Source organism: Grosmannia clavigera (genome assembly GCF_000143105.1).
Source record: "Grosmannia clavigera kw1407 unplaced genomic scaffold GCSC_108, whole genome shotgun sequence".
Classification (NCBI taxonomy): Eukaryota; Fungi; Ascomycota; class Sordariomycetes; order Ophiostomatales; family Ophiostomataceae; genus Leptographium; species Leptographium clavigerum.
The window spans coordinates 1,651,188-1,672,664 of record NW_014040837.1 but is presented as its reverse complement, the minus strand read 5'-3'; the positions used below and the strand labels follow the sequence as shown (position 1 = coordinate 1,672,664).

The window sequence follows — 21,477 nt, the reverse complement described above, 5'->3', positions numbered from 1 at the left end:
CGGAGCCGATAGCGCCGACTGGGCAAGAGGTTGTAGGGCTTCAACTCCATTACGTACGGAATGCTCCGTAAATCGCCACCGATTGGGACTGACGCCGCTAATTTGACAGCATCCTTTTCGGTTTTCTTAAGAAGATGTGATCCTTGCTTGACGTTTCGGCTATCTCCTAAGCGCGATTTGCTAAATGGCTACCGTTTTCGTTACTGGTGCTCGCGCGGTATCGCCCCCTGTATGGCATAAATTGAATGCCTAGCCGCCGTGCTGCATCCGGTACCGATCGCCCCAGCGATCTGGGGGAGCCCGACACTTGCGGTCCCACCTCATGGCCTCGGCAGTGCTTCGATTAACAGCTCTCAAGGCTCGTGGGCCGTAATCTTGAGGTACCTGCAACTCTCGTACTGAAACGGGGAGCACGTGATTAGTTTTGGACAGCAACAGAAGAGGGGAAAGGCAACCAGGAAGAAGAGGACACAGGCCAGCGTAGCAGTCGCAGCCAAGGCCATTGACAGCACGCTGCACAAGCAGCAGTCGGCACGGGAGAAGGCGCTGTATAGTTGGACAGACCTGCTTCTGAGGCGCAAGCTGCTCGTCGTATTTCTCACCCTAGCCACCGCACTGATGATCGCCTTCATCGACCAGAATGGCATCAGCGTGTCGCTCCTTCCATCTCCCGCGACCTCGACACACAGGACACAATTTCGTGGGCTGGCACCTCTATTATGCTAGCCAACCGCCGTTGGGCGTGCTTGCTGGCTGCATAACTGTCCATCTGCTGTCGCTCAAGCTGCCTACCTGAACCTTCGCAGAAGGATCTCGCAAGAACGAAATTTAGGGCATCCTGTCCGGCTCGGCCGCCGTCGTCCTCGTGCTGATCTCAGTCAGCATGACGGCTCCTACTTTGATGGGACTCCCCCATAGTCATATCTGTGCTGGTCGTCAACGTCTGTCTCACATTTTCATTATCGTCGAGCCGAAACTTGTTCGCCTCCCTATGATGCCAAGTGCATCCCCGATCTCTCTGCCGCTACAGCCGACATTCATTGCCTTGCAGGCAAACACAACCAAAGCACACCGGGCTGTCTTCTTATAGTCCGCAACTTTTTCGAGCTGCAGGTGGTGCTTTTGGCCTCGCTGCTGCAGCCGCTGTGCTGCAGGCCGGCCTACGGCAGGAATCTGCCCACCGACTACGCGTACCTGGCAAGCAGTGCGTTCTACTTTCCGTTAAACTTTGCCGACGTAACCGATCGCAAGGATGTTCTTGAAGCCTACATGGCTGCCAGTCGTATCGATTTCATCCTATTGTACCGCTAGCCGGCACGTGCCGCTTGTGTTGCTTCCCATTAAAGACTAGGGTATGGGTCCGACAGACGTACGTGAAGCGAGGGCGTGCGGAGACAGTCTCAGCTGCAGGAATTACTGTAGAGAAGACGTCACTTCAAGACCAGAAGCAGAAGTATGCCAGAACGCGGTACATGCCGTCGAGATGGAGCAAGGAGACATACTTTTTCCCCGATAGTTGTATTCCAGCTGGACAAAGAGCGATATAAAACTTGAGACTATCAGCAATAACGGCGAGTTCGTATGAAAAGCCACCTTAGATTAGAAGTCAAAGACGGAAAAGAAGGTTTGGAACCAAGGAGTATTTATATGGTTCAGTCGAGTATCTTGCAGTATTTCATGACAAGCTACATGGCAAAGTGAGTTGTGAAAGCAACGAAAACAACGAAAGCCAAAAGGGGCCCCCATAAGTCAAGCAAGCAATGCACAACTACGGCAGCCGTTAGATCAAATGCGCAGGACGGCACCACGGCTAAAGATCAGTGAAAGCCACCCGAGGATAAAGCACAGTCCACCGACGGGCGTCACGGGCCCCATCCACTTAAAGCGCTCGGGATCGAGCGTTAGGGCATAGATACTGCCGCTGAACAAGGTCATGCCGGCCGTAAAGAGCGAGCCAGCCACAGGATGGCCATGCGCCACCAATAAAGCAACCGAGTGAGCGAGCTGTGACGTCAGTCAGGAGAGCGGACCCAGAAGGGAATACATGGATCTCGCACCTGGTAGTGGGCGGCCGTGGACCAGCTGTTGAGCTTCCGCGGATCGGTGATATGTTTTTTCAGGCCGTGTGCCCCAAAGGCGCCCATCGCCACGGCTGTCGCACCATACAGGGCGCCTACGCGCCAGAAGAAGAGGCCGGCCATGCGGGCAGTGATGGAGTGTTGCGGGGCGTAGTGGCTATGACGAAGGAGTTCGGCAGGACGGTCGGTAGAGGCGGGGGTTGCTGGATCGAGATAAGAAGGGGAGTTATTTCTTCGTTGCCAGCTGGTCCGTTCACGCTGGGGTGAACAACTAGGGGCATATAATGACCGGATTCTGTCAAGTCCCTAATTCTCTTCCAGTTCGCTTGCGTAGTTTGTGGCAGTTTTGCAGAATGCAAACGCGAAAATACAAGCTATTGCAGGTTCCGGTCAATATTTCGCCGATTTTCTGTATTGCAATAGCGTTGCTTTGTCAGCTGGAGGCCGGGTGTTTGTATTGTCACCGTACGATTCCATTCTTACTGCTGTTTGGCACAGCTTTACTCGTAAGGAACGTAATATACGAGTATTCAAACTCGTCATATACTCCATACTACTCTGTACAATGCAGTCACGTCGTTTGCTGCTTTCTGCAGTCCGATTGACCGACTTTCCCCTCAGCTCAGCTTCTGAATAGCGCATCTCCGAAGCCGGGGCCGATGCGGCAGCTGCTGTTTTTCGAGGAAAACATATTACCCGGCGCTAAAACCCAAACCCCGCCACAGTTCTCACCCAGCCTTTTCAAGTCTTTTTCAAGAAAAAGCATTTGCTTTCAGCTTGATTTCTCGTCAATCGAGCAGATTGGTCTGTCCGAGAATAGCGGATTTTGGAGACTTTTGTTGGGCTTCGTTCCGCCTGTGACACAATCGGGGGATTCACCTGCATCTACGGAGTCCACCCATGGCATTGTAATATACTGGCTAACGAGGGGTTTCGGCGGTGGACTCGGCATGGGACATGCTACAAAGTGCCATAAAACAGGTCATACACCCATCAGCCAGTCGTGCGAATGGCACGGGAGGTAATGCAAGGAGAGCAATGTTTGACACTATTCTATTGAGCAAAACCCCCCCAAACTAGTCTTGCTGTATATGGATGGCCTAAAAGCCTTGTACTCACTGAGAGGGAGGGCACGGCGGTTAGAGCTGGAGACAAACAAACGTTACCTCCTACTGGAATGTAGCGGCTACACAATTTGGAGGGTTTGCCGTAACAATTACAGTCTACGATGTGCCATTGTAACGGGCATGACAAAAATGCACTTGTTTTTTTTTTTTTTGGCGAAGCTCTGTTAATGCTGGCGTAATTAGCACCCGTCATAGCGGGCCGTAGCGGGCTCACAACCGCAGGAGGATGTGCCCAGCATGTTCTGAATATACCTACCGATACTTGCCGATCACGTTCCCTTACTGTGACATCATGTCGAGGGTGCGTGCGCTCTTTACTCCGTACTCGTACACACCGGGAATTGATGATAGAGGAGTCCTTTGAAGTAACGAACGACGGCAGAGGTTTCGCCATCTTGGTCTTCCTATGCGTGGACACAGGATGTGGCTAAACATCTTATCGGGAAAGGTGCAGCACAGCCTCCTTGAAAGTCATGGACGCTGCCACCTGAAGGTCACGGGAAGGCCACTAGTGCTGAGTATTACCAGATGTTTCGGAGGTCTCGTCTAGTCCTGGAATATCTTGAGCGAGATGTCGTACAGCTTTGTCTTTTTTGGCGAGCCGTTAACACAGGTCTACCGACCGATGCTCGATCCAGCCATGCCGTGGACCTATTAGAAGCACGACGACTAAAGCTATATCTGCGGCGCGTGTCGCGATAACCAAGTTGCGCCTCACGAGCGTGTGACCGTAACAGTGATGACACTGAAGCAGCAGACGCCCATTCATATGCGGTTGCCTGTGTTGCCTACTGGCGACGGCTACAGCTGGACTAGATCTAAAGCTGGCGTGCAAACGTATTGGTGTTGGATGGGAGGCCTTGGCAGCGACGACCCGATTCATCGTCGAGCTTGGGTCACCACTTGGGTATTTTTCTGACTGCCACAACTAATTTGTTTCCCCGCGAGCATTTCCGATCAGGTCAGTGGGTCGTGACAGAGAAGTCTGATTTGAGGCGCGCCCATGACACGTCCGGAGGCCGGTTACTACAAAGTTCCAGTATCGCTGGGGCTGTGCCAGCTTTGCCAAGCACTGTCGTGTTGTATGCGGCTCTGTAAAAATTTGTGACCAGCCTGTCTTGTGCTTGAAAAGAACCATGGAGGAAAAAGCATTGACGAAATAACAGAGTGAGATCCGACGTCGTCCGCCACCCGAAAGTGGAATCGGCCACAAACTAGGATGGTCGGGTTGTGGCGGTGAACAGCCAGTGGACATGTTGATGAGAAGTCGAGAGGCATTCGGGCTTGCGGCTCTGCGAGTAAAAAAAAGCCAAGAGATAGGTGGACAAAAATCTGGGAACGATCGCATCAGGTCATTTCTACAGAAAGTGGGTAAAGCGAGGAAAAAGAAAGTAGAAGCGGCGAGAATGCGGTCCAACCGGAGCAAGAAGCGGCCTGCCGGGCAGTGTGTCTCTTCGTTGTCGTGCTGCATGATGAGGAGGACACGAAACCAGCGACCGCCAGTGCTTGCAGACAGGGCGAACAAGAACACGGCTTGTGACCGTTGTTGTGCTGCCCGTCTGTCCAGTCAGCGCTAGTGAGCCTTGTGCTGCCGCTAGTGCTGTTGGCAAGCGGTTTTAGCATGACAAGCAGGCAGGCACCCCCTCCCTTTCTGTCACAGTAGTGCTGCGCCCTGTCTCGCCCTGAAATACAACTGGTGGCCAGCCTTTGCGGCCTGGCTAGCCAGGCCCGTTTCCCGTCAGCACTTGCGCTCTTGTTCGTTACTGCACCAGTAGGCCGGGCCGTGTCTACTCGTACGCGTGGCCCGCAAATGGGCACCCAGTGTGTAGACTGTGCAGACGACAGACGGAAGCCCCAACAAAAAGTTTTTGTCATTCAGCTGTTGGTAGCGCAAATCTCTTTCTGTTCCTTGACTACAGTACGAGTAGTACGAGTACGAGTACGAGTACATGCCTACTTAAACTTGTATCTTACATAGTAGCATCGCGCAAAAATGCGCAGGGTCGCAGGCCACCGCCGATCTCGATGGCGTTAGTGAGTTCGGAAGCGGCGCCAGAAGCTGATTGATCATCGTTCCCCAGCAGGCCGCTGGGCACAAGCGGACTTTCCACTAACCGAAACCAGGATGCACCCCCACCCCCCTCAACGGATAAGCCAAGCCACGGTTTTTGCAGGCAGTGCCTGACCCTGGAGAGCGAGAGAGACGTCGATCAGTTTGTGCATCGCGTAAAGTGCGTTACGTCGCTCATTCTGCACGACAGCACACCCACCCCGGCTTGGAGTTGACGCCTATCACAGCCTGATCGGCCGTGCAGCGCTCAGACATACGTCATTTATAGCATGAATACAGCATCCACTTGCTGGTTGGAAAAACAGTACCCGTACGGAGGACAGAAGTCTCGTACGGACAATGGACAGTGCCGGTCGCTATCAAACGCCAGCAATGCAGACGGAGACAAAAGACGCGACAATGGTAGACAGGACACAAGAGCAACCGTTGTCATGGCCGCTCTTTTGACCAGCATACCCGTCTACGAGTACGAGCAGGCCGGTTCAGCCATCTGGTCGTCGCTACATAGCCCAATAGAATCAACAGCAAAAGGTCGGGCGACTCGTACTCCGTATGCTTCGGGCAATGGCTGCATGCTAACCCCTTCTCCACCGCATCTTTCAGTCCGGCCACTCACACACACCAATCCCCCCCTTGCGCAGCTCTGCACACCACTCGTGGTATACCCAATAGCGTCTCCAGGGCTGCTCTAGGCCGTTACGTCGGAGAGGACGCCGACACATGCGCCTTGTCGTTTACAGGCCTTCGAGGATGTTTGCAAGCACTCCACTCTATACCCAGCTTCGTCACAAGAACATGAGCTGACTATGCGAGACTTCTGCAGTTCCCCGGAAAGTTCCATGCACGCTTTCCTCTTGGCCTTTGGCATTTTTGCTGCCCATTTCCGTGCACCTTCTCCTGCGCAATCTCCTGCATTTCCTCTCCCACACCTCTTTCACTGTGGTCCTAATACTTCTTCGCCGGGCGTTAAACCCACCTAACACATCCCAGCCCGGCGAGTCTGCACAGCCTACATTTGACCGTTCCTTGTGAAAGTCAGGCATCTCCGACGTACTTATTCGGAGCGCCATCCCCGTTCTTTCGCGGGCGTAAGACCTGCGTTGCTGCCTGACTTCGCAGCTTCCTTCTGTCTGATCCTTTATCTCATCAAAATTGTGTCTCCATCCGACTGCCTCTTGCTTTCGTCGCCTTTATATGAGCGATTCATACTTAATTCTCACTGACTGCCGTATTGTCTTATCTTTCCAAGAAATATTTGCAACATGACCATCGGCCAACGAAATCCCGAGATTCAAACATCGCAGAGTCGCCTTTGTCAGTCAAACGACATATCCACATCTATTGCCATCGCAAAAATGGAAGCGAATCCACGCCTACACTCTTCGTTGGAGGGCAGCAAGCGGCATTGCGCTGAATACCCCATTACTCGGTCGAGACTTAGTGTACAATATGTCCGTCGTCGTCCACTTGTGTATTCTTTTCGTCAGTCTGATCTTCTAACTCGGCAACAGATTGAAGGCATACACGATAACGCCTACATGCGACCTCCACCTCTGAAGCGATCGAAAACAGCCATCCTTCCGCAAAACCCGACAGTTTATTTTGAAGCCGACAGTATGGCTCGCTCGTTGTCATATTTGCCATCCACACCATCGCCTTCGAGCATGCTGCACCCTCCCAGTGCATCTCTCTCGAGTACTCCTTTCGCGGCGTCCGTAGCGTCAACATCACATCCGTCCATGGCAAGCCGGCTGTCTGCCAGCGATTGGAGCTATGATGCGGGCAACCCAGCAGCCGAAACGACGATACCCGGCAGCAGCCAGGACGCTTCACTCTATCCCGGATACCACCTACGGGCCCGAAACACAAATCCCGCCACGATCTCTCCAGGCTTGGATGGCGTCGGCTTGGACCCGATGCAATATCTTCGATCGCGAGGCTGCGGAAAGTTGCTGCCAAACTCTTCCCCTCAGCAGTACCTTTCTCCCCCAGTCGAGATACACTTTCATGCCATGCCTTCTTCAGCCCTTCCTTCTAACTGTGGCTCGCTCACGGAAGATACTGGCACGGACACAGCTACCAGCTCAAGAGTGAGTGAGAGCTACCAAGGCAGCGTTTTTGGAGCGCTCGATATGGTACAGGTCAATTCACAGGACTCTTTTTCCGAATCTCCGCTTGTCAGCCAGGATATCAAATTGCCCCGCCGTAACTACGATGATCTTGCTATCGTTGAGCAGCCTCTCGATAGCGATGTGGCTGTTCTTGGCATCGGAACTGGGTATTCGTTGGCGGCACAATTTTCTCAATCAAGTTCTGGCCAGTCAGCTTCCCATTTTCCCGGGAATTTTTTCTTTGCGATGGAACCAGCACTTTCTCTCGACGGCACAAGTTACTGTCTCAATACCACAGATGGGGAACCTGAGCCTGGTTCTGATGGTGCCGAGCCACGGCCACAGCATCACTTTACCGATATGGAACGCTCTGAGTCCAATGGTAGCACCCGCTCGACCTCATCTTATTTAAGTGCTCGCGCAAAGGACACATTGCGACGCCAAAACAGTGCAGCAAGAAGATTCGCCATACAACCAAGGGCCTCTGCGTCTGCACCTGAGTCTACAATTTTGCGATCCCAAAATGCATTGGAGGATGGCCCTGAGCCTTCTAATAGAGACGCGGCCGCGCTTGGCAAAAAGGAAATTCTCAAAGCGAGGTATGCGCGGCCAAAGCACCCGAAGTTGAAATGCCTCCGCTGCAATACCTACCCGGAAGGCTTTCGTGGTGAGCATGAGCTTCGACGGCATATGTATGCCAAGCACACGCCTGACGTCAAAAAATGGGTTTGCTGTGACCCTCACGCATCGGGTATCAAGACAAACGTTGAAGTCATCCTCCCCCTTCTTGATTGCAAACATTGCAGTGCTAAGAAGTTGTACGGAGCATACTATAATGCGGCTGCTCACCTCAGACGCACGCATTTCAAAAAGAAGGTGCCAAGGAAGGGAAGTCACCAAGCGTCGCCAACAGCTTCTTCTGCAGCAGAGGATGAGGCAAATACTGACTGGCCGCCCATGCCGGATCTGAAATGCTGGATGAAAGAGGTTATCGTACCTGTTGGCATTACCGATGCCATAGCTGAAACGGATGGCGGGGAAAAGGACGAGTCTACCAGCCCGCGTCCCAAGAATCGTTCCAGGACTGTTATGCCCTCTTTTGCAGGCTCTACATTGCCCATAAAGCTGGAAGAGCAGGCAGAGTCCTTCGGCCTCGGGAACGAACTTCCGAATATTAAAGGGACCCGTGCTGTTGTTGATGGCAACACAACTTCTGGATCATCGTCTGATTTGCAGAACGAGATGACTGCCGAAGAGATGGGGCCCGCTTTCGACCACGGACTGCTTTCCTCTGCGACTTTCTTGGAGTTGCATCAACCCTATTCCAATTTTGCACAATTTAGCCACACCTTCGTTGGAAGCCTATCCGAGGCGACCGAAATGACTTCCGTGCCGTCAACTCTTTACCACAACTGTAAAATTCTTGGCAACGACTTTGATGAGTTCAACTACAGCAAAGACTCTCCACACTTCGACTTCATGCCATATAATTCTGACAGCAATGCGTTTTCGTGACGATCAGTTTACGAAAGATCTGATGCCAGATTTTGATTGGTCCTTCCCTGCCCTCACAACCCTGCCTTTCGATAAATCGAGTCAGCTGTGTGCTGTCTCGCAATTTTCTTCTTACACATTTCTATAAGCTTTTCTTTCAGGCTCTCTTACTACTAGTTCTCTTTAGTTTCTTTGTAATTTGGGGCTATTTCCTTGTTTGATATCTCATCATTGGTCTACTTTTTCCTCAAGCTTAGTTTAGTGACTGTCGCCCGGGCTCAAATTGCTTTGTTCTTTTTTTCCTTTTTCTTTTTCTTTTTCCTTTTAAAACCCCCCCCCCCCCCCAAAAAAAAAACCCCCCCAGAGTGGGGTACGTTTTGACAGCTAGCTACAATATCTAGGTTCTATGCTCTAAACGCATACGGGGCTAAAGAACCAATCCGGTGACAGCTAGGTTGTACCATACTACGAGCAACGTTAACGGAAGATATCGGCAGATATGGTACAGACAGAGTGTCTGTCGAGACTGGAACGAGTTTTGCATTGGTATTATTGGAGCTGATGTGTTAGAACGGTTCTTACCATAGGAGTGAGGCTAGATCCTAGGGTACTATAAGCAGTATTAAAATAGTAGTATACTTCCAACGACAAATGGCACCGTCTAGGACCAGTCTATGGGATCTTGTTATTGGACTGTTTTTGTACGTTTCTTTCTCTACGGCCGCGTGTATAGTAGTTTACTTGAACCTATAAGTATACGTTTTCGACTCTTGCTTAGTATGTTTGACTTGGTTATATGCGTAAAATGATATCGCGGTGGTCTTTGTTTGCACGGTTTAGTCGACAGGTTTGTGCTCTGCCATTGATACGATTGCATGTTCGGTCCCGTTGAAGGGATATAACTATGTATCAGGCATGTCCCTTGTTGATACTGATTACTGGTAAGCCTGATGTGAGCTCCTCAAGGTCTTCAGAATAGCCATTGGCTCAGTGTTGGTTTGTCGACCGAATTGCCTCTCAGAAAGATAAGGCTTCAAGTGTTCTACTTTCAGGTACAATACTAGTCACGAGGCGGGTTCTGGCCCTACGAACCGCATGTTATTGCTATTTTCTATGTAGAAGATGTCTACGGAGTAGATATGTTAGAAATTCGAAAGTCGATATCTATTAAAAAGGGACGTTTCTACTGTAAATAAAAAGTATACATCGACTTAACCAAGATAGAGTTTTTATTATTATTCTTTTTACTAATCATCAAATCAACTAATCAACTGGTAAATCTTAAACTCTTGTTTTTTTGTCTCCTAAGTATAGGTATCGTCGGGTGAACCTCTTCTCCTCGTGCGACTCCAAACACAAACTACGTGACGTCTTCGCAATTACAAGGTACCACATACCTTCTTTTCTCTCTGTTCGTTCTTCTTACCTTGACCGTTTGAATCAACCATGATGAACTTCTTTAGAAATGCTTCGTCTTCGTCTATCATGCACTCTGTCGCTGATACGAGCGGCGTGTGTGGTGCCAACAGGTACAGGTGAATACCACCGCAGCTTTGCTCGTGGATGCCTGTTGGTGACAAGTTAATGTAGAGATGAATCCACTGTTTATTGAACAAAAGCAAAGCCACCCGACCCTAGATACGCCCCTTAAAATTGTACTGCTTTTTTCATTCCTCTAGTATCGAATTGAGGGCTTCTAGCTGCATCTTTATAGTGAGTAATAAGAGAAGTGCACCCCCAAGATCACCTATTCTGGCCGCACAGGATGACAAGTCAAGACCCCTCGCGGGATGCTATATCATCACGTGACCGACTCCATTTTTCCTAACCAATCAGATGTGGGACAATTCATGCCACTTACACACTCTATGTATATAAAAACCCTCTCTTCTTCCCTCTCCTTAAGAGAGGGACAGACAAGCAGACACGCACGCATGCACGCAATTCATCAGTTACGAAGACATATACGCAGTGCACTTGTGAAGTAAACACCGCCAAAGACCTCGCCGGGCGGGCTCGTCTTGTCATCTCTTTCGGGATCCTAGGATGAGCCCGCATGGCTTTCCTCCCTTTTCCCTTCGGACCAGCCACATACTGCCCTACCTTCTGACGAAGGGAGGTACCTTACGGAACCTCTCTTCGTGCACAGTTACATGTGTTGGTAGGTGTGTGTGTTGTGTTGTTGGTTCGAGCAGAGGCCTCACCTTACCTCCGCTCTCAATAGCTCTTAAGTTTTTATTCTAGCCCATAACTCCAACGACAACCCCTTCCGTTTATTGACTTTATACTTCCCGCTCTAGAATCACACTGTCCCAAAGATACCCTCTCCATCGGACAGAGTTGGACAAAGTAAACCCTATGGTGTTCTTACCGGAGTATAACTGATCACTAGTGATGTTGTATTGAAGGAATCGCCACTCGCCGGAAACTCTTCCCGAGCGGTACAACGCCGCGTCGTTTGCCAACTTCTTCGGTGTCAGTGTATCGAGCCGCTGTCCGTTGATATCAATGACTAGCGATGGACCTTTAGAGTGCCCTGCGAGGGATACACTGAGGATTGCATTGCCCTCGCTGACGCCACCACCGTCGAACTCGATGGTCCAGGTACCATTTGCAGATTGGGCATAGTACCAGTCCGACACGTTGGACCTGCCGACAGTGTAGGTTAGATTTGCAGGGCTCTTGTCCGAGAGGCCGTGTTGATACGGCAGACCACCGTTCCTGAACCCGTATGCCTTCCGGTCAAAGTCGCCAATTTGGAAGAGAGTCGATCGGCCCTTCGGGACATCCCACGTAATGTTTCCAAGCTCCGCCAGTTTGTCCTTGGCAACAGTGACGTCGGTGCACGTCACGTTGGTGTAGACGTTGTAGAGGACGCCGCCGTTGGACCACGCATAAAGTTCATACCTGCCGGTGCGGACGTTAGGGATCCGGAAGTAGCCGGATTCATCCGTGGTGGTTGTGTAATAGTAGTTGATGCCCTGAACAATCGGCTGTGTCGTTGTGTTTGTATCACCGAGAAACACGGAAGCACCAGAGGCGGGCCGTCCATCAGAGAGTCGCAGCGAGCCAGCCACCTCTCCTCTTGACTGATAGGCGGAGTTGTTAAACCAGCTATAGGGAAAGCGGAAACCCTCTTGCTCTTGCCGCTTTTTGGCATCTTTGACCGATCCGTTATTCTGGATTACTTATTAGCTATGGAACAAACGATAAGATGCAGAAGTAACCAACCAAGTACCAAAGCCAGGGACCAAATATCTTGCCAGATGCTGGCTGTTGAAGCGTGGTCACTCGAAAATGGGAGGTGTCTTGGATAACATTCAGCTGTACAGCAGAACCCACAGATGATTCACGGTGGACCTGGCAATTAGCAGAAGTCAAGTTAGTAAAAATCTTGTGTACAATGGATTTAGTCCACGCCAGTCGCTGGATTTCGTCATCAACCTACCGTTAGGCCCTGGCTCAGCTGGTTGGATGACCACGATTCATATGAGGGGTGAATGTACCAAGATCCAAAATCAGGCCCATAGACTCCGTGGAAGTCACGGTCGCGGACGAAGTCAGCAAAGTCATATTTTGTGAGGTAGGTGCCGTCAGCGAGCAAGAAAGTCTCATCCTGGACTTTTGTCGCGTTGGTATAAAGGGAAAAATCCGGCAGCGCTTGGTCTTTGATGTTTGTTCGGCCGTTAAGAAAAATGGTCGGGTCGAGCTGCCAGACTGTTCTCCAGATCTGTACAGCTTCTAGGGCACGGTTGGTGAAGTACTGGTAAGCACCCGCCAAGTCTTCAAAGACGACCCAATGAAGATCGCCTTGCTCAGACGTGAAGCTGATATCGGCCCAGTCAGAACCGCGTGCCACGATCGAGGCATTTAGCCAGCGCAAGTTGTTCACTCCGCCATCTGCAGTTGTACGTTATTAGACACGTACTGTGCACGAGCCATAATACGTCCTCGGAGTTTGACTTGCCCCATCCGCTGTAGTGTCCAAGGTACGATTTTACGAGGTCTTCTGACTTGTAAAACAGCTTGTTTGCGAAGACCGGGCCCTGTGTCAAGTTCCATAGATCATTTCCAAATACCCAGGCAGACTCGTTTATCTGTTTAAGAAATGGACCGGCGGCAGCAGCCAGTCCAGGACAGAGGAGCAGTGTCCAGAGGTTCCTTGCCAGCATGGTCGTTTGCGCAGTACAGATATTATTCGCCAAGGTCGTGGGGATATGAAAGTAGTGAGTCTGAGTGCTCTGGCGACTTCTGATTAGGCGGTAAGACTGGTCTTCTTATAGCCATTTTGGGTCAACAAGTTGACCCCATAACCTTTAGCGATTAATAAAACAAATTGCGCAATACCCATCAGAACCCCATTAGCTTTGCGAAACTGTGGAAATGCAACATGATAGTCACATTTGTGTCGCTGCCGTTGCCATAATTTTTTCCATCGGAAAGTGGAACATAGGCCGGGGGTGCATCACGCCATCGGTCCTGCTGGGTGCAATCACCTGCTAACGGGGGGAATTGCTAGGGACACACGTCAAATTCGAGAAACACACGCTACGTGACATACTTTGGCGGTTAACCCCGGCAGAATACTAAAATCGACCCCTGTACTCCGTACTCTGTAAGTTGTTAATAGTTGTTAATAGGTATCTTACAAAGTAAGATACATTGTACGGAGAGTACAGAGTAGAATAAACAAAAAACACTAAGTAAGAATAGAAAAGACTAGTACTCCGTAACTACTATACAAACAGTTAAACTGCTATATCCTCCCCTATAGCCTAAAAAATCTCCCGCCTACTAAGCGTTATCTGCACCAGCCTACCTATACAGCGCGCCGCTGGCCGTGCCTTCTCTGCCTATGCCGCAACTTCCGTATCCACCTAGGCCTTCTCTGCTGCCTCTTAGTCTAAATAGGCTATCTCCCCTTTGTCTATGCTGTCTAGCCTACCGAAGGCTACAAACTTCCAGTCTAAGCAGTACACGCACGCCCTGCTATACCAGAGCGGCAAGCCGTCGTACTAAGCCTGCCGTGCCGTAATAGATATTTGGTAAAGGGGTGCTGAATTGGTGATATTATTGTAATGCTTGCAGGAAATACGTAAAGGCGGCGCGCGCATTTACCCGACGATTTTTAGTATTCTGCCGGGGCTCACCGCCACAATATGTCACGTGGCGTGTGATTAGAATTTTAACGTGTCCCTGACGGCCTTTTTCAGGATAACTTTCGAGAAACCTAAGCGGGTTGATCATCACTATGCGAAGACGACTGTCTTGCGATATGCAATAATTCTGACTTCCTTATGCTTTTGTGCAGTTGACATATTGGCGCAATGATATATGTTCTTGTTTATGGCCTAGCAACTATAGACCAAGGAATCTACCCTTTCTGTCTTCGACGCCACCGTAGGACGAGCTCTCGAAGGCATCAATCAACTTTAAACTATCAAGCTGACGGCAGCTTTGTAATTGGCTCTCGACACGCGTGTTCTGTACTACTCCAAAAACCCTCTTTCTCACCATCCTGCAGATTTACGGAGTAAAGACTGGAAGAAGTATTGAGATCGGCAAACTGTGCGTGATGCCGACGTATTCGCGCTGTCAAGAAAGCTATGTCCAGAAATCCGAAAAATGGGATGTTCTTGTTGTTTATGCCGCAGCTTACATCGCATATCACGCGACGGTGCCTGTCTGCTGTCTACAACAATTCTCCAGGGTTCAGGAGGGCTTAAACGTAGACAGTTTCGGTCTCCCCGCCAAAACTGACCTGAGCCAAATCCAATAACCGATTTCTCGGAGATTCCCAGCAAGGCAGCATTCACTTTTCCCGCAATTCCCATGACTTCAAAGGGCCATAATATGGGGTACATGCCATCACTCATTGGCAGGTATTCAGTACCCGAAGATGGAACGCGTTTACCGAAGCAGAGGCAGAGCCGAATGCTATAATTGCGCCGCAAGGAGCTCCAGGGCGAAGACGTGACGGGCCCAACACGGAAATGCCATTACAGCACCAGAAACCCCCATACTGAAGCCAAAAATGTTTTTTTTTGTGACAATGCAAACAACTCATGAGTACATTGCCGCCTTTCTCATGTTGATATCGAGGAAGTTTCAAATAAAATTGCTCGTCGCGCTTCCATACCCTATTACTTCTTGCGCACAACCAATACAACCTTTTCTCTACTTGGCGGAAACTGTAAATGCCACCCATTTCAGAAGGATCGCTCCTGATGGTTATTCTGCTTGGGCAAGGGCAAAAGAGCACGACACAATACTTTATAATAAGCGGATCTGTGTTTGTTACGTGCAGTACATTTCAGCCTTCATATTCGTGTTATGAGCCAGAATACGATGCCACCAACGCACCTGCGTAGGCACGCAACTGCGTTATCACCACCTCTGTCTAAATGACCTCCATTTCAACCACATCTGAAATCTTAAGGCTTACTTGTCTAATTTATGTAATCTATAAGAAGATTCCCTTGCCCCAAAAAGATGGCTTGGTTTTTTTCCTCTTCAGTTTAGTTCAATTCATCTTCGTGGCAAACTTCAATTTCTAATACCCCCATGCTTCTATGGAGATCTTAGGACATCAAGATCTGTCACTTGATTAACTGAACCTCGCTGCTAGACCCATAGATATGCTAAAACTATAGTCAGATAAATTGCAGTAAGTATTAACTCTACGCATAGTGTAGAGTCACTTCCAATTTATAAACTATATCCCGTCTACATAACGAAAATGTCGTACCGAATTTTAGACTAGCGTAAGGTAACCGCGGCTGTACCCTATAGGGCCCACAGATTTCGACTCGATTGGCGATTAGCCTCAAGTAAGTAATAATTAAACTGTCACAACTACGAGGTGGATGGGGTATTATTCGCGCCCCTTGTCAGGTATTTTCAGGCGCGTCTTCAGATCTTTACCACTGTAAACAATCGAGCAGTACTTCTAACGGTGGAAACGGTCGCCATTGCACGCCTGAAAGCCCCTGTCAAGTAAGGCTGCCAAAGTCGAGCGAGATTTTGCCACCGTTCAGATCTGGTGAGTGCACCTGTGGCGAGTCCGAATAATATCCCATCCACCTCGTAGAGCCAAACTTAAAAAGTGTGCTTTAGAAAATATTATTAGCCGTCCGGCGTGTACTATAGCTGCTTCCAAGGCTTGTTATGGACAATTGCATGTATCGCCGTCTTGAGTCCTTATTGGTGGTTGATAGTAATTGTATTTACGGAGCACTTCTTCCGATATCAAATTAGCTTATTGTTTCTGATCTGTGCTACTGCTCTTTGCCTAGTCATGGGCATTCGCCTTCCCGCTCATCACGGAATTGGCCTGACTATGAATGGGCTCGGCATTCCCGGCTTGGTTGTTCGTTACGACTTGCCTTTGTGCTGCAAAAAGTGCACTTTCTACCTATTGCCGTGTATCTTTTCTGGCCATGCAGCAACATAGCTCTTGACAACATGCATACTTAGCCGGGACAGCTGTTGGAACTTCGGGCCACGGCCAGTGCTACATAGTGATCAGTGATCATGATAGGCACTGTTATAAAGTAAGCAAATTGTATCTCCCAAACCGTCCTAGTTCGAGTACGGAGCCGCATGCAACACATTGGGCTGTTGACCACCTCGTGCCGACTTAATCGGGTACCATTATTGGTTATGTCATTGTCCACAACTGTGACTCATGATTACGGGCGATGTTACCAGTGCTCGATTGGCTGGGGTTATTATATCCGCAGAGCCGCAAGGCTGAATTCTGACACGGACCCCCACTGCCAAGACAATCCAGCCCGCACAAATCGGAAATTCTGATAGCAGATGGTCTTTTTTTGGGATATAACGTCAAATCTTGTCAAACTCGGCCTCGGCTATTCCGTGCATTATCTCGCTTCAAATAGACATTGATATACATGGCTCTCATATACCAGCCGTTCGATTCTTATGTGCCACTCACAAGCCTGTGAGCACTACTGATCCCCTACCAAATTCTTCTCCGAAGTGCAGTATTCACATTTCGTGTGATCGCATTCAACACACATCGCAACTATCTTCTCACTGTATGGCCCTGCATGACAACGGTGCTTTTACTTTGTCAGACCGCCATACGACCAGCAAGAAATAAAAGTGAAGGAGAGATGGTACACAATCAGAGGCAGGAAAAACTCACACAATACCACTGAACAGTGTCCATTGGCCCTCCAGGTTTCAAGCAATCGACACTGTAGTCCAGCTCTATTATTCTTCCGTTTGTTATGGCGAGATATGGGGCAGTAGTGATATATAAGATTGGAGGTCACTGAGAAGAGCAATGAGGAAAGACGTAAACTCATCATCTACGTAAGAAGCTTCTGCTCATTTATACACAAAATGCCCATATTTTATAATAATTGTACAGTGTCAGACTCAACAGCAAAGTTCCCGCAAGCAGGCCACATATCTTGAGGCATATAAAATCTGTATAGCAGCAAAACAAAAGAACACGAATTATGACAGTGTGTAGATACCCAATTCTCCTGAAAATAGCTCAAATGAGGCTCTGCGTTAAGTTTGGAACTTAACAAAGTTATGATACCCGGTCGGAGAGTAACATCACATCATTTTGTACCGCCAGACCATTTTGGTGAAGACTAATGCAGTCAGGTTTCGGGATCGGCCAGCATTGGTGCTGTTTGGTGCACGAGACCAGTGAAGAAGGAATGAATGACAGGACATGCTCGCTTACTATAGGATGGTAAAATTCTGACCGAGATCAGGAATTTATACCAACCTGCTCTGCAGAATGGCTGCCTGTTTTTCCTAGCTCCAGAGGCACCGCAAGATGAAGCCTACCGATAGCTGCGATCTTGGATTGGTGGACGGATTCGGGATACTCTCCATATCAACCTGCAGGTGTTACGCTCGTCCAACAATTACGGGCCTTTCATCATGCGGCATTATTGAGTGACAAATATAGTGCACGATAAGGAAAAATGCAATATGCATCTACCTCGCGACGGCGTCTAACGTCTCAAGTGGGGAGCTCAGGCTAGCCTATAGCTTGGGTCGTGAGTGCATATTTTCGCGGAAGGGTCGTCAGTGTTGACATTGGATGCCGTCATGGGACATAGAGGAAGATAAACTACCCTCGGTAAATCTGTGTACTAGGAATCTCCTGCTTTCAGTGAAGGAATAGTAGCGAGAGCTTATCCTCCTCTTCCAGCGTTATGGCTATGGGGAAACTCGAATAGCTTTTACGTCGCTGAAACATGTACTGACAAAACAGAGCAATGCTAATAGATATCTGAGAAATCGAGAAAAGTTGTGCCCAGATTCCCTTATATATGATCTATCGACTATCACGGCAAAACTCCATATATACAGCTATACTTGCACTGCTTGATAGACTAGCTTCTCTCCCAAAGAGCTTTCAAGGAAGTCAGTGAATATACAGCTCTTAAATTATAAGGGAGATCGATGTCATATTGTCGTACAACTCCAGGACCTGACGACGATGGTTGCTGGCAAGATGACTGCAGAAGAATGCGCGGTAACGCTACACTTTTTAAATTCGGCGCACAATTTCAGCGCACAATTTCGGCGCGCACAGCTCGGCATGCTCGAGGCCGTCGTCGCCATCAACGATGCCGCGCTCAGCAACAGCTCAACGACTCCTCCCTGCTTATGTGTGGCATTAAGACTCTCGCCGTTCACATGACAAAGAAAAAGGTCAGGGCCCAGAATATCGCCTAGTTCCCCAAAGCCCAAGGCACCATCGCCGTGCTCCCCTTTGAAACTAGTGGCCGAACCCCCTGGAAGGCCATGGCGAGGCCGCCCTACTGCAGATACCTAATGAGTACCTTGCATTTCTCGACGAAAAATTATCGTCAGGGTCATAATACTTTAATAAAAAAAAGACTTGCGCCGAAAGAGTAGTAATGACAAGGAATAGCACATTGTTTTGTTTTGTTTTGTTCGGTATGTTTCGTTGTGTTCAAATATCGGCCAATGAAAGTATGGCGGAAGAGTGCCGTAAGAGCTTGTAGTGTGAGTTTAATGCAACACAAATACTCCATACAATTAGCATTCCATAAGAAACGGCACATATTACAGATCACTCCGTATTCTCTATGCTTTCATCATGACATCGTGACGCTGCCAGCACGTGATAAGTCAGACGTGCACGTGACATTCCCCTGCACGTGTAATTAGCCGAGAATGATCAACCATTACGTAATCCAATAAGCTCTCACAAGCAAAGTGGCATCAATTAAAACTGATGCTCTGGGTACTCAGAAGGCTTAAACTGACAACACATCCCGCAACAGCTACATTCACGATGCGACGACTTGGTCTTGTGCTTATTAGCTTATTACAGCTAGGAAGAGCTCGAAAGCCCGGTTTTAGTATTCACGAAGATCTTCTAGCCTATCCACAGGTTGTCATGTCTCCCCTTAAGAGACGGCTTGAAGAGTACAGAGTGACGACTAACGAATTTTGATCTTTCAATCTAGTTTGAGGTTGTGTTTTCCGACTCTTACATATTGGAGCGCGATGCGCAACTGCTTCTGGATCGCAGCATAAACCATGGCGAAGGTGCGACATACCACGCTGACTTGTTTCCGTCGGAAAGTGACTTGGCCAACCCAGCAAGCGAATCTGCTGCCCCCTCCGAAACGATACAGCCATCACCAACGTCGGCCGGTACCAGTGAATTCGAAAGCTTCGATGCCGGTGATGGCAGTGAACAAGTGTCGGAGACGTTCGAAATCGTCAATATGGCATCATCGCGGTACCTCTGCTCCATTCCTGTGTTAGCACCGCCACCTGCCCCGAACCAGACTGCGACGGAGCTAGCAAAGCTAGAGGAGGCCAAGGAACTCAGTCGCGCATCGGTGCGTGGAGTGGAATTAGTCAATGGCTTGGCTGGCGAGTGCATGTACTACATATCCGGCTGGTGGAGCTACAGTTTCTGCTATGGCAAAGAAGTAGTGCAGTTCCACGCCTTGACTGCGAAAACAGGGAAGCCTGTCAAGGATCCACACAGCCAAGAGTACATCTTAGGTCGAATGCTGGAGGATGCGGAACATGCGAGGCAGACACAGAAGAGCAGGAAAATGAACGACCTAGACGTTCAGAAGCCGCACGGCGACGATGCTGGGCACAACAACGACCAATACGGCACAGAGCTACAAGTAAAAGGCGACCAGAGATACATGGTACAGCATCTTGGAGCTGGTACTATCTGTGATTTGACGAATCGCGAGCGGACGATCGAGGTCCAGTATCACTGCAATCCGGGCGGCACGAGCGATCGAATTAGCTGGATCAAGGAAGTTACTACCTGCTCTTATCTTATGGAAGTACGGACACCGCGACTGTGTGAGGAAATTGCATTTCGTCCCCCGAAGCCGACACGGGCACACCCCATCAACTGTCGGCTCATTGTTGGCTCCGAAGAAGAAGCGCCGAAACGGGACGAGAAAATGATCGAAGCCGCTGTGGCTGCCGAGGTTGCGTCTTTACTAGTAAAGGACGAGTCAAAGAACCGGGCACAAGGACGGCATACTCTTGCTGATCATTCTGGAAAAGGTTCGCTTGGCCTTGTTGTCGGTGGCATTACTGTTGGTGCCCGTCAAGCTTTGGGGAGGGGACATGATGGTCATGCGCCAATGAAACTAGAGCCACCCCAAAGGCTTGTTTCCGGGCCCGGGTCCAATGACGGCCATGCTATTCGGGTTATCGCCAAAGGTGCGAAGAGAGCGGAAGGAGGCCAGGTTGAAGTGATCACGAATGCGGAGCTTGCCGAGCTAAATTTCAACCCGGAGACAATCGAAAATCTTGCTGAAACTGTGCATTCAATCGCCGAAGGTAAGGCGTGGAAATTGGAAGCGTTTGAGACTCCAGGCCAAGACAAGTATGATATACGGGCTACTATTGAGCCAGATGAGGCTGAAGTGAGCAATGACGGAAATCAGGCTGGCGGTGACTCTATAAGTGAAAACGAGCCTGAATACGAAGGGGCCATGGATGACCGCAGTGAGGGAAGCAAAGAAACGTTTAAGAAAGATGAGCTGTGATGCACATGGCTAGGCGTTCAGAAGTGTGGACATATCTATCCTTTTGACTTATCATATTATGTTACGTGAGGCATACGCGTATATTTTCTACCCCCTGCGTTTGCTACTTTATGCCGATAACGTAATCATCACCCTTTTGCTTAATATCACGTCTCGCACTAACAGCGCTAATGCCGCGCTATAAGGGGAGTAAAAAACGCTGCACGTGTTTAGCACCTCTTATCGGCCCTGTTGGGGATCATCTTGTCATGGCTGTAACGTTCGCCAGTTTTGCGATATTTTCTTGAAAAGACGGCGTTTTAACGGGGGGTATTGTTTTCATTTTCACAACTCTGTTTCTATATATGCTAGTACGCCCCTTCAGGACACATCCCTTAAGGCACGTTAGAGAAACATCCGTCCTGCACGTTCCGACAGTGCTTCAGCCCCCGCATTGCCACAGCCCCGCCGTTTCCGACCAACCACCACTTCAAAAATTCCCTAATAATTCCTTTTTTATTGTTTTGCAATCCCTACCGCCTTGACACGCCCAGCAAT

At 49.4% G+C, this 21,477-nt stretch overlaps 5 protein-coding genes across 5 annotated transcripts; 3 read left to right on the top strand and 2 right to left on the bottom strand.

Annotated features, from left to right (window-relative positions):
- Positions 1-322: 322 nt before the first annotated feature.
- Positions 323-1,311, top strand: CMQ_6974 (uncharacterized protein; the record flags this gene model as incomplete). The annotated part of the gene is made up of 3 exons (XM_014320660.1): positions 323-369; positions 423-700; positions 1,091-1,311. 3 exons carry the CDS (start codon positions 323-325, stop codon positions 1,309-1,311), a joined length of 546 nt encoding a protein of 181 aa, XP_014176135.1.
- A 474-nt stretch (positions 1,312-1,785) lies between these two features.
- CMQ_6636 (uncharacterized protein) lies at positions 1,786-2,201 on the bottom strand (the record flags this gene model as incomplete). The annotated part of the gene is made up of 2 exons (XM_014320322.1): positions 1,786-2,004; positions 2,058-2,201. The coding sequence occupies 2 exons, from the start codon at positions 2,199-2,201 to the stop codon at positions 1,786-1,788; spliced, it is 363 nt and encodes a 120-aa protein (XP_014175797.1).
- A 4,739-nt stretch (positions 2,202-6,940) lies between these two features.
- On the top strand, positions 6,941-8,902 carry CMQ_6639 (uncharacterized protein; the record flags this gene model as incomplete). Its single annotated transcript, XM_014320325.1, has 2 exons — positions 6,941-7,986; positions 8,242-8,902. 2 exons carry the CDS (start codon positions 6,941-6,943, stop codon positions 8,900-8,902), a joined length of 1,707 nt encoding a protein of 568 aa, XP_014175800.1.
- Positions 8,903-9,945: 1,043 nt separating this feature from the next.
- On the bottom strand, positions 9,946-13,053 carry CMQ_6792 (rhamnogalacturonate lyase; the record flags this gene model as incomplete). The annotated part of the gene is made up of 6 exons (XM_014320478.1): positions 9,946-10,007; positions 10,308-10,448; positions 11,253-12,060; positions 12,113-12,241; positions 12,330-12,781; positions 12,810-13,053. The coding sequence occupies 6 exons, from the start codon at positions 13,051-13,053 to the stop codon at positions 9,946-9,948; spliced, it is 1,836 nt and encodes a 611-aa protein (XP_014175953.1).
- A 5,815-nt stretch (positions 13,054-18,868) lies between these two features.
- On the top strand, positions 18,869-20,940 carry CMQ_6833 (misfolded glycoproteins degradation protein; the record flags this gene model as incomplete). The annotated part of the gene is made up of 2 exons (XM_014320519.1): positions 18,869-18,892; positions 19,375-20,940. The coding sequence occupies 2 exons, from the start codon at positions 18,869-18,871 to the stop codon at positions 20,938-20,940; spliced, it is 1,590 nt and encodes a 529-aa protein (XP_014175994.1).
- Between the last annotated feature and the right edge of the window lie 537 nt (positions 20,941-21,477).